The sequence below is a fragment of the Nilaparvata lugens genome, chromosome 2 (genome assembly GCF_014356525.2).
Source record: "Nilaparvata lugens isolate BPH chromosome 2, ASM1435652v1, whole genome shotgun sequence".
NCBI classification, from domain to species: domain Eukaryota; kingdom Metazoa; phylum Arthropoda; class Insecta; order Hemiptera; family Delphacidae; genus Nilaparvata; species Nilaparvata lugens.
This window is the reverse complement of record NC_052505.1, coordinates 77928631-77942265: the sequence shown is the minus strand read 5'-3', so window position 1 is coordinate 77942265 and position 13635 is coordinate 77928631. Positions and strand designations below refer to the sequence as shown.

Sequence of the window (13635 nt, the reverse complement as noted above, 5' to 3'; positions counted from 1 at the left end):
CATTATAAATCGATTTTTTTGTTCAACATGCCGAAAAAAGGTAAGAGTGAATTTTCAATTGATATTGATAGGAAATTTGTTTTGGAAAAATTCTCGGGGAAAATTGGACAAAATGCAAAATTCTGGCTGGAAGATTTTGAGAAAGAATGTATCCGTTACAATATCCACAACGATGAAGAAAAAATAACATGTTTAAGACTATTTTTAGAAGGGAGTTCTGAAGATTGGTATGCTTCCAACAAATATAAATTAGGATTGAATAATAGGAATGTTGAATATAAAGAGGAAATATTCTACAAATGTATGAAAGGAAAGAAAAGAATCTTCCTTTCTCAAGAAAAGGGTAAAGAATTGATTGAGAAAACTCATTTTCAACTAGGACATATCGGAACTCACCACACACTATTACACATACGTCCACATTACTACTTTTCCAACATGGATGAAATGGTCAAGCGCTATTGTGATTTGTGTCATATATGTAAGAAGAATAAAACAAGAAGAGGTCGCTCAATAGGATTACTTTCACAATTGGGTCCAGCTAGTGAATCGTTTGCTAGATCCTATCTTACAAAACCATTCTGTCAAGATCCTATTAGCTGATCAATATGCGTCTATCAAATCAAAAAAGTTTAGAGATTACCTACTCGAAAAAGGTGTTACAATGGTATTCACATCGGTAGATTGCCCACAATCAAATGGTCTTAATGAGCGGCTAAACCAGACATTGGTGAATCGTATTAGATGCAAAGTGAATAGTCCAGAAGGAAGAACGCAGACGTGGTCGAAAATAGCGGAAAGTTGCACATCAGAATACAACAAGACAATCCATAGCACTACTAAATTTACACCAAGATATCTGCTATTGGGAGAGGATTTGGAAATAATACCATCACAACTGAGGAAAAAACGAAACTTACAAATAGACAGAGAAGAAGCAATAAAAAATTCCAATTTAAACCACAAACGGAACAAACTGAGATGTGATAAGAACAGAAGAATATATGGTTTCAAGGAAAAAGAACTAGTGTATATAGAAAAAGGGAACAAGTTGAATAGAAATAAATTAGATGAAGTTAGAAGTGGACCGTTCCCCATTATAAGAAGAATATCAAACTCAATGTATGAAGTGGCCTGCGGAATCAATGGGAGTGAACCAATCATCTGTCACTCAAGCAAATTGACACCTTCAAGGAAGTTTCTCGTTCAAGGGGGGGAGATGTAAGAAGCTGGTTGCTCTACATTCACGCTTCTTCTTTCTAATCATATGAACCATATGACTTGTTAATAATTTACTAATGTTGTTTATCAAACTAACAGCAGAGCTGATGAGAGAATCATTGAATGTTCATATTTGTACAGTTTAAGATTTATTGAGATTTATATTATAATTGACATTAAAATCGATTTTCTAAAGTAAATGAAAATCTTTCGTCAATTATTCATTTTAAGTAATATGTGCGAAGTAAGATCATTATATATATATATATATATATATATATATATATATATATATATATATATATATATATAATCTACTCTGAAGATAGGATTAATCAGACTATAGAATTATTCATAATCAATCAGCAGTCAAGTGGATTATTCATGCATTACACAGATGTCTGGAGAAGCCGTGTCTATTTCTACAGCTGAATAATGTGAAGAAAACGTTCATCATCTTTACCATATTTAAAATTTAGAAACTTTATGATAGACTGTAAAACATATGACAGATATTTTGGAGAAAGACTGGCACGGCTGGAATTAGAACAGGTGATACTTGTGGATCAGAAAACTGCGTGAGACCTATTGTTCACAGAACTACTAGTATTTTATTCGTCACAAAAATATATTTTCCAATTACTTGACAATAAATTAAAAGTGGAGCTAGAAAAGTATTAGAACTATCTGCTTTGCCTAATGACAGATAAGGATAGTATAACCAATGTTAATCAGGTGCTGACTTCACGTGAATCTCAATATAGTAAAAAGGTCTTCGAACTTCTACTCCATTTTGTTTTTAAATACTAGCTATTTTTTATGACTATGTCCATAATATCATGGACTTAATCGTGTGTTATAAAAAATGAATGAACAAGTCTGAGGTGGTTCTGAACCAATGAGAATTGGCTTTGAAACCACATGTTGATAGTTGATAGTGCTGTACAACAAGCTCTTTCAATAGAGTGCTAGTCGTATGATTATTCTTCATACCTATAAGAAAAACTTAACTCGGATGACTATGCTATCCTTTAAATAATGTTAACTTTCAACCATGTAAAATTAATTGGGCGTCGATGATTGAATCGAGTGATTAGTTCTTTGTTCACTCGTAGTTAGTTTATTGGTCACTGAATATTGAAAATGGTCAATGCCCATTTTTTTATTCATATCAACAACGAACTATTATTTAGCGTATGACAGTTTTGTCAAAATTAAGAAAATTTCACACTATACGTGCACGTCAAGGGTTGAAATGTACTGTATTGCAGTACATTGACGTGCCCTTCTAGTGTGAAATTTTCTTAATTTTGACAAAACTGCTATACGCTAAATAATAGTTCGTTGTTAATATGAATAAAAATGGCATTGACCATTTTCAATATTCAGTGACCAATAAAAATGAAAAATATCAAATTAATAGAAAACTGAAGATTGTTGAGCAATAATAATATTTAGCGAACCTATAGTCTTCAATTTTGATGAGTTTCCAATGAGATTTGTACTGGGTGCGGCAGGAAGGGTGGATGCTTTTAGAACAGATAGTATTCTTATTTGGGTAGTCGGATTGGGCCAGCTGAAGTGAACATGTGTTCGGTAGATCATACCATTTTTTCTAGTCATTGTTTAATCGGCATCATGGATTCGTGGAATGTGCAACATCGTATGTTTACTTACGACAGTTTTGTGCGTAATAATGAGAGTATCATTACAGTTCAGCGCGAGTTTCGTCGTCATTTCAATCTTGCGAGAAATGAAAATGTACCCACTCGTAACACCATTTTACGTTGGGTAAAATCATTTCGTTCAGTAGGAACAGTAATGAATAAACGACCACCAGGGGCTCATCGCACTGTACGCACTCCACAAAATGTGGAAAGAGTTGGCAAGCCATACTCCGTAGTCCTAATCGATCTGCTAGGAGACATTCTTCTGAACTGAACATCAGTGATCGGTCAGTAAGGCGTATTTTACATAAAGATCTAGGATTTCATCCCTACAAAATGGCCATGGTTCAACAATTGAATCCTGGCGATTATGTAAAGCGGCTGAATTTTGCTCGAGAAATGGAGGCCATATTTGACCAAAATGAAAACATCATTTTGTTTACGACAGATGAAGCACATTTTCATTTGAATGGTACCGTTAATCAGCAGAATTATCGTTATTGGTCAGATGAAAATCCGAAATTAATGCATGAGAGACCATTACACAGTCCCAAGGTGACAGTTTGGTGTGCTGTGAGCAGTATATTTGTTATTGGTCCATACTTTTATGAAGACGACAACGGGAACACTGTAACTGTAACCTCAGAACGTTATAGACAGATGTTCACTGGATTCTTCCTTCCTGAATTAAGAAGGAAACGTATTCCTATCCGGCAAGTATGGTTTCAGCAGGACGGGGCGACAGCTCACACAGCAAGAAATTCAATGGAAGCAATTCGGGCTGTTTTTCGTGGTCGCATCATTTCTCGGTTTGGTGACATTGATTGGCCTCCTCGTTCTCCAGACCTGTCCATGTGCGACTACTTCTTGTGGGGTTTCCTGAAGTCACGTGTTTACCAGCATAAACCACGTACACTTCAAGAACTAAAGGGAGCAATTTGTGAGGAAGTCGAACAAATTGGTAGGGCAATGTTAGAAAGAGTACAATCCAACTTCCGAGAGCGGCTTGTAAAGTGCATTGTTGAAAACGGCCGTCACCTGTCAGATATTGGTTTCAAACATTAATTTTCTAAAATTGTAAAATAATGTGAATATTGTTCTGTAAATAAATGTTTTTTTTATGCATAGGTAACGACATATTACTTTTTTGAAAACCGTTCATCCTTTCTGCCGCACTTTGTATTTATAAGTAAGTTAATTAAAAAACCCCTTTGCTGTGTTTTGTTGACATTGTGAATTTATGGATTATCTCCGTGGTTATAAGTTAGTTATTATTAGTAGAGAAATTGATGGATTATCATAGTGGATTAGATTTGGATGTGGAAGTTTAGTAGTGGAATGTTTGTGTTGACAGAACGAGCTGTCAGTGAGCGGTGGCGGTGGGGCAGCGGGGGAAGGCCGGAGCATTTCGGCTGCAGGGCCGACCGGCTGGAATCCCTTTGAAGAGCCTTCGTCGACCGCATTCACTCACATCACCGAGGACAACTTTTTCGGCGCCGAATTCGATAAAATTCAACGTGGTAGTCAAAGCAGTAAGTATTGACCATTTCATATGCTATGTACGTCTTCATGTCGAAATATGTTTTGCCAACTCTCTCACAGTATTTCACTGTAGATGTTTTATTTTTCGCCCACTGTTTGTAGTGATTTTTTTTTGTAATCCACTCTACTCTTGATAAAAGAAGCTTCGGCAGCCACCTTCTAGTTCAGCTTCTAGCCAGTTTGTAGTCATTTCATTATTTTTTTTATTTCTTTCATGTAGATCTATGTTTTTTTCTTTATATTAGCCATAAAAATTGAAAACTAATAATTTGTTTAGTTTTTGTTAGATAATAAAAAAAATGTGAGGTTGTTACCAAACCTCCAATTAAATTCAAATTCATTTATGTCGGACTATTTATTGAAATCAGAAAGAAGAAAAGTTTTGAACTAGGTCTATAGGTTTATAAATTTTTAACAGACCTTATACTGGTCTGTTTCTTGTTTCCTATTTTGCTGATTTGATTTGATGAAAACATGGACTGCTGTATCTTTTGTACTGTACTAACTCAACACTGAGTAGAATTTATAAGCCTACTTCTCCATTTGAACCAAGTTGTCAGTAAAAAGGGATTGATATCATCTTTTACTAAACTTATTCTCTATAGTTATTCATAAATTTCAATCCTAAAATCCTGCATTTGTTATCTGTTAATTTATCTGGCCAGTATTCAATGCAATATTTATATCATTTGACGGGATGTTGAAGATGTAAAATGTCCGATTCTGAACATTACTTTGTCACTTCTAATCGTTTTAATCCACAATAAAGTCTCAGTAACCTACCATACAATAGTTAGGAAAATTATTATCTTCTGAAACTTCTAGATTCTTATATTATATTCACTTTCCACATTGTGATAATAATGGTAACCTACCGTTCAATATTTAGGAAAATTATTATCTACTAAAACTTCTAGATTTTTATATTATATTCACTTTTCACTTTGTGAAAATAATGCTACACAAATCTTGATGTAGTATTTCTTATGCAATTGTTGTGTTTTCAGGCATTTCAAATGTGAAAAGCAGGGAAAGTCTTGTTATGGCGTTCTCGGACATGACAACTGCAGCTGATGATCCTTTTATATCTGCTCCATTCACTCATCCAGGTAACAATAAATCTTCAACAAGAATTCATTAAGCAGACTTGAAAATTTCACAATCATACTAAAGAGTAAATCTGACATTAGAAAAAATAATGACCTCATTTACCAAGTAGGCATTCGTTTTGAAGCACAATGTTGCTGTTTTATGTTGATAACAGTATAACAAATGGAACTTATTCCTCATTTTATTAGTGTGTAATTGGCTTTGACTTTCTCTTTCATCTAACATGAGTATCTACCTCAATAACTCCTCCACCATCACACTGTAATGTTGTATTTTGGTGACACTCCACCATATTGTTATAAATTGTTCAATTTATGTGTCTAAACAAGATTTATGGATTTTATAAATGTCAAGGAATACTTCAAAAGCAATTAATCATCTCATCTTATTTCTTCACCCAGGCCCAAGCAAAAAGCTTATGTGAACATCATCCGTACTAAAAACAAAGCTTGAATTACTGTCTTTTGTTGAATGATAATAATTATAATTTTCCTTTCAGCTTCAAAACAAGAATCAAAGAGTGTGAAGCCAAATTCGTTCTTGAAGAGTACTGTGTCATCAAATGGAGGTAAGACATGAATTTAGAAAAGAATAAAATTTAATTCGATTCAGAGATGGCAGTAGTTGATGCGAATATATTCTATTAATAAGCTCATAACTAAACTGTTATAATTGATGTCTGTTTGTACAGAATGTTTACAGTTTGAGTAGAGTAACATCACTTGTGTCAGAATTGATGAAATCGTGATTTTACTCAACCTTCTCAACATTCTGTGTATCTTGAAACTTACTATTGATAGCTCTGGCTTCAATTTACATGCTGCTATTGTAGTTTACTCTTTCAAAGTATCTTGATGTACTTTTTTAACTCAATACACCCAAGAAAGAAAAATCACCTTCTTTATAAGTTGAGCTCGTTTTATGCTCTCTTATTAGTATAGTCTACACCAGTGGTCTCCAAATATTATTCAAGGGCCAAATCTTTGTCATAGAGAACATGGACGGCCGCATTGATTAAGGCTACTGAAAGTATATTAAATCAATGAGAAGACATGTTTTGTTCTTCATTATCAATGTTGAAACCCGGCTGAGCATGCTGGTCTGCAGTGACCCAAATTCAGTCTGCTAACGCTGCTTGTGGTTGTGGATACCTACTCCGCCAAGCCCATGCTTATTTGATCATCTTTATTACCCAAGTACAAGCTGAAGCTTTTGTGGGTATCATCCAGCGAAATAATTAATGTAATTGTTTTTCAATCGCATCTATTTCATCTCAACTTATTGAACCAGAGTTGTCAATCAAGTATTAATTAAAAATATAAATATTGTAATCCATGGGTCGTAATTAACACTTATTTGTCAAAGGCATGAGTGGGGGGAATGGTGATAATTACTAATGTAATTAAGTTGTTACAATCAGTTCTAATGTTTACTATATATTGTTGATTGTAAAAGAAACAATCAACCTATTGTCTAAATAACAATAATAGTAACAAGCAACAATAGTAAATAATAAATCAGGAGATTTACTTAAGATTTGAAATATAAGCAATGTGTTTATATAAGTAAGCTATTGTTCCCATATCTGCTATATTTTCATCAAAAAGATTTGATCTCATTTTACATTAATTTGTAATTATATCTCACATGGATATTTTGAAAAATCTTCATTCTATTGAGTCTATGATTGATCCATTCATCAAATATTTAAGGAGTAAACAAATCTATTTTCAGAAAATTATAATAATTCACTTATGCTTTTGTGTTAAAATTGATAAGCGAAATCTTTCTCATGATACTTTCAATGCGTTCTTTGTGAAAGTACTTCAAAATAATACAGACAAAATTCAAATCAATCAGAGAAAATAATTTTAATCAGTTATAAAGAAGAAAGCAAAAACAACGATAGTATTTTTCTTTTGTCAATTGAAGGCAATTAGCAAAGCTATATTATGTGAATTTAATATTCCTCTGTTACAAAGCTTAAAAGTTTAAATCTGCCTGTTCTAAAGCCTTTCCTCTATTACAAACAATGAAATTACTAGTGTTACGTCTGTAATTTTTTAATTTATAATACATAACTAGTGTCAACGGAATTTATTTGGAAAATTCGAAAAACCATGAAAAGCTACTAAACAGAAAGATGTTTGAGCTGTTATCGTTCAGATCATAATAATTACTATAATTATATAATTTACTATACAGCCCAAAGATCTTGTCCAAGACAAGTTCTATTTATTAATCAGAACGACCATGAATTGGATCAAATAAATAAGACATATGGTAGTAAAATTATTTGATTCGAAGGGCATTACAAAGTATTTGTACTGTAATCTTTTATAGATTTCATCAATGTACCTAGAATTTAACCAATGTATTCTAGGTACCTTGGATTTTATAGTTATCAATATCACTTCTTACATCAAATTACATTTGGGTTTTCCATGCTTAATCATAAATTTGATGATATAAGCTTATTGTATCCTCCCCTTTGTATTGTATTATTTCCATTGAATCAATGCCCTAAAAAATATGTTCAACATGTTTTATTATATATGATTTTGTAGATGAATATATAATTTATATTATTGTAAAATATTCTATATATCTATCAATCTGTATCACCTTTCATATTGTCATCAGTGTTCCTATTTTTATTGTTGATGAGAAATTGTTTAGATTCATTGTGTAAGATAATTTGTAAATATTTCTGTACGAATCTAATAATTTCGATGGTAAATTTCAATACTTTGTATAATAATGTATCATTATTGTATATTTTTGTATTTGAGGGCTTCCCATGCAAAGCATATGAAATGCATTATCGTTGAACTTTCATACTGTACAGTTTGATAGTTATTCGAATTTCGATTATCAGTCATTCTTTGTTTTGTATGTCCTAATCGATGGTGCTTTGTGATTTAATGAATATAAAAAATGTACTAAAAATATAAAATATATTTTTGCTCGTTCAAAATTACTAAAGAATTATTATGAATAATACAGTACTTTTGGTAAGTACACTGGAAAAGTGTTGCTTAGGTACTCTTTTTATTTATAATTATGTTATTTTGTAAATTCCACGTCAAGCTATTGTTCTTATATTTTAAGTTGATGTAAATTCAGTACAGAACTATCAAATCCTTACTGCCACAAATTTTATCCATCACTTCTCAACCTGTGATAATTTAATAGTTATTGTTTTTCCAGCACTGTCATTTTATTTCATTTCATTTAATAGGTACAGATCTTTTGAAGATATTCTTGGCATTTTGTGGTTGTTCATGATAATAGTAACATTACTAAAAAATATTTTAAATACCACTGATCATTTTAGAAATCATTATAGATGTAAACCAAATTCTAGCCTGACTCTCAGCTAACTTCAATATTATTTGTTTGCATGTCAAATGAACAGAAATCATCAACGAAGTTTCAAAGTCTGGTCAACTATTAATTATCATGAGTAATCAACATATTATGATGTTTACTATAATTAACATTCATGAAAATACTATTCTATCAGAACCTAATTTTAATTCTTTCGTAAACTTTCCACATTACTTTGAATAACTGAATATTATAATAATTTTATGCGCACACAATTAAAATGTTGGTATCACAGATTTCAGACCTAAAGATTGTTAAAAAATCAACGTGGCTAAAAAATTTCATAGTTAATTGTCCACTATAAGTCTAGATTCCCACATTTATCAGTTTTCGGTACAGTGGAAATATAATCTCTATGGGTTTGAGAATTCATATTCGCTTGAATATTATTATAATGGGAATATTCCCATCAGAACTCATGCGAATAATATTGCCACTGTACCGATACTGATATATGTGGGAATTCAGCTTCACTCGATCTCGATAAATCACCGATTGTTGTTTTAATTTCTGTTGGTTTTGTTTTTAGTTTTCTCCTCAAAATTGATTTAAACTATTGCTCTTTTTCAAATAGCCAAAAACCTATTCTGACTCAATTAATTTAATACTTTCTTTAAAAATACTCATTGATAATTTTTATGTGTAGAATATTTTATATATTATTTTCAGTCCCATCTTTTTACAACGATTCTATTGTGATTTAGCGTTTTTTAATATTTGATTAAGTTTTATATTGAGAATCAACTGCCTGATTTCCCCAAACAGCTCTTCAAAACAGTGAAAAACAGCCCAATGAAATTTTTTGGGAAAACAGCCCAACAATTTTTTTGAAAACACAAGGTCACTGTTAGTTTTAAACATTTATCCATGTCTGGGCTGTTATTATTTAATGAAAGAAGGGCTGATCAATTTTTGTTTTAATTGCTCTCCAACCAAAATAATCATCATGACACTGAACAATATTGTAGTTCATTTCATCCTAGAGGAAAATTCGTACTGTAGAATAGGAAATTCAAAACATTGGGCGAACGATATTTCTAGTCAAAATTGGATTTCATGAAGTTTATCTTGCCAGTCTATTACCCAATTTTATCTTTAACTAGAATTTTTCATAGCTTATTGTGATAAGGCCTAATTTTTATTTTGACTAACCTTGACCAAAGAACATTGATTTTTCAATTCAACGTTGTGCTCTGTGTTATAAAAAAATTGTATGTTCCTTTTTTGGAACTTGAGTTCGTTATTATTCAAATGCATAGTTGATAAAACTTGGAAGATTACAATCAAGATAATTTTCTGAATTTTGATTTGTTAATTCACATTTCTAAAATCACTATTTCTATGCATCATCAGGCAATAAGTATCATCGTATAAAATGAATAACTTTTAATAAATTTAGCATTATTTCCTTAGTTCCTTATTTACTAAAAATTTAAATATGTATTAGCTCTTTATCAGTTCATATTCTAGTTCAAAAAATCATGTTTTCCATAATCCTTGGAAATTCTCACTTGATATAGATGCCATCTTCAATTTCCCCATTTTAATTACAAAATCATAGTTACTATATAATTTTAGAATTAAAAAAATGACAAATTGCAAAGTGATTGAGAGAAATGACAACATCCGTAGAATTTAGTGCCTTAGTTTTAGGTAGATGAAACTTGTAGGAAGAACATGTATTCGAGATCAATATTATTATAATCTATGATAATGATGATAATACATAAATGTTATATCTTGTCTATACAATATGGCACTGGCAAGAGCAGATAGTTTTGATATTGCAAGAAATTGTTGCTTGATTTCATCTTTAACTTCAATTATGAGAAGTCATTAAAAAAAACAGATTTTCTTGCTTGAACCAAATATTTTTCTATTTATGCAAATTTCATGGGTATCGTTTTTGAAAGACTTGTGTACATATCTGATATTTCTACACTATAGTTCACTGATATTCTCTCCTTGTTGATTTGATTGATTAGAATAATGTTCAATGATTGAATAAATTCAATATAACACTTGCTAGAAAAGTCATCACCTATTTCTGAGATTTTAAACTGTCGAAAGTTATTGCTGAATATTTGCTAAATACAAAAGTTGTTGATTCACATTTTTCTAATTGTTAGGAGGATTGTGTATAAATCAACAAATACATTGCACGCTCTCCCTAGAAGTGGTGATAGAGTGTCTGTCTTTTAAACTTCATGTCACGTTAATTCAAGGCACAAATTATATTTTTCATCTTTCAACAAACCATGTCCTGAAAACAAATATTCGAGTTTTCATTTGAAAAACATGTAAATTTTGACTTTTGAATGACAAGAAAATTCAAGTGAAAATTGATGATTCAAGAGAATGAAGTCTCACAAATTATATTTCATCATTCAACAAACCAAGTCCTGAAAACAAATATTCGAGTTTTCATTTGAAAAACATGTGAATTTTGACTTTTGAATGACAAGAAAATTCAAGTGAAAATTTATGATTCAAGAGAATGAAGTGAAAATTCTTGATTCAACAATCATGAATTAGGAAGGACAGCTTCAGCATCACGATTGGAAAAGTTTACTCTGTGTATAACTTTTGAAGATAATTTTTTATAATTCCATTTAAAAAGTAATTTAAATAAATTGAAACCTCACGAAAGTTCAGTTTCTTCTTGTCAGTGTTACCACAAATTAATGTATTATTTTTTTTTTAATCTTGCAATATGTGATACTTATTTTTAATCGAGTTTTTATATTCTTTATCATAACAATGATAGTAATGCTATAAATCTAGGTGTTCTATTATAGAATACATGTATATTTTCAATTGCATTTGATGTGAAATTATAAAATAAAATCACATGAGTTTTATAATTTATAGAGAAGAAGCTGACAAGTTTTTATTTATTCAATTCAACAATATACATGATATTTCTGCATTTATTCATTGTTCATATTCTGTTATGATGATAGTTTATCACATCACATCACCTGAAAAAATTGTAGATTTATAAGATTCTTAGTCACCATAAAAAACAACACAATAATTATTCTGTAAATTATTTAAAACTATAATGTATGGTACTAAAATTGTGTCCAATGTAAACATTACTGATGTGATAAATGTAGTACGGTAACTAGCAAATTGTGGTATGTGTAGGCTATATTAATTGTATAAATGATGATTTAACTGTATCATAATGGAAAATAATTTGTACAGACGTACAGTATCCATTTCAAATTTAAAAAATGGTAGAGATCATTCTCATCGATAGGGTATGTCAACTATGTAAACGTCTATGTCAATCCCGTTGTTAAAATCTTCCTTTTCCAAAGTAAAAAAATTTAGTTACATTTTATTTTCAAACGAAGTATGCTTATGATTTCGTTGGTCATTACTGGAATGACGTTTAAATTCAACAATATTATTATTTTTTTAATTATCCATTTCAGATGAAATTTAGATGACTCGAGTCTTTTTAGTATGTATACCCTTCCAAGTGAAACTATCATATTATTTATCAAATTATCATATTCTTTGTAATTTAATATTTTATTGTGATCAAAAAATTAATTGAAAGTAGTATTGATAAAAATGTTTTAGAAAATGTCAATCACAATTTTAAAAATCTCTCACAATAACCTTGAAATTATTTCAAGGGAATCATATATTCTTATAATTTTCATCAAAATACAGTAAAATGCCCAATTTGTTCCTAAAAGCGGTTCAACAAACACGGGAATTATGTTTTGTCACTTGAAATTGTTAATTGATATAAAAGACTTGATCGAACGTTAACAATTCATTAGAGATTGTATTTCATGACTCGTTATTATAATTATGTGGATTAATTTTTATTCTCGAGTAACGGTACCTCTTTACAAACATTTGGCTGAGCATCTTGCCTGATGAAGGTTTTCTTGGTATTGCAAATTTAGCAAAGAACTGTTACTTTGTCTCAGATTCCAACTAAATTTGACTCCATTAATTATTTGTAATTTTTTTTTAATAATTCACAATATTTATGTCAAAATGTATTTCCTGAATCTAAGAATCCAATCTTTCCAAATTGTAACTTTGTATTTGTAAATCTTGTACAGTGCAATCTCTTTTTGTAACAATTTGTGAATATTGTTTTTATTTGTATATAATTTATTTTTTGCAGGCATGCTTGGCTAAGGTGCAACAACTATTATTGTATGCAATTTATGAAATCATTGTTCAAAAGTTATTCCGAACTATATTGGAATATTCTTTCAAAATGATTCCCTTGTAAAGTCTGGAACAACCTTCAAACTTGAAGAGACCTTTTGCTTTTTAGCTTCAATCTTGTGTACTATCTTGAATTTTGCCTGTATAAATATTGCTTATTGCCATTCAAAAGCACTGTGAGCGTTTAAACGTTGTAAATTATTAATCATGTACAGTAACCGTATCTTGCAATGACTCATATTCGAGGTCATTCATCTAATGAAAAAGTTATACAGTGACTCTTAATGTCAAATTAACTCCCAATTATTCAATTTAATTTTGCTATGAATAATTAATTTTCCAAGATTACAGATTTTTCAAGATCATTATTTTTTTAGTACAGCATATCTACAGAGAATCACCCTTGTTATGAAAGTAAATGCAATCAGTCATGAAACTTGGTGATCAGCCTTTTGCTCTGAGTATAATGAGTCCTAATCAGTCCTAGAATCGTGAGTAAGTC

At 30.7% G+C, this 13635-nt stretch overlaps 1 protein-coding gene across 1 annotated transcript in view; it reads left to right on the top strand.

Moving 5' to 3' along the window:
• The window catches only part of LOC111054326 (serine/threonine-protein kinase ppk29), a 57064-nt gene that overhangs the window by 29789 nt on the left and 13640 nt on the right, over positions 1–13635 (top strand). Inside the window, exons 11-13 of the mRNA XM_039421801.1 lie at positions 4243–4420; positions 5438–5539; positions 6040–6108. Of these exons, the coding sequence (XP_039277735.1) occupies positions 4243–4420; positions 5438–5539; positions 6040–6108 (349 nt within the window). The remainder of the gene's footprint in view (positions 1–4242; positions 4421–5437; positions 5540–6039; positions 6109–13635) is intronic.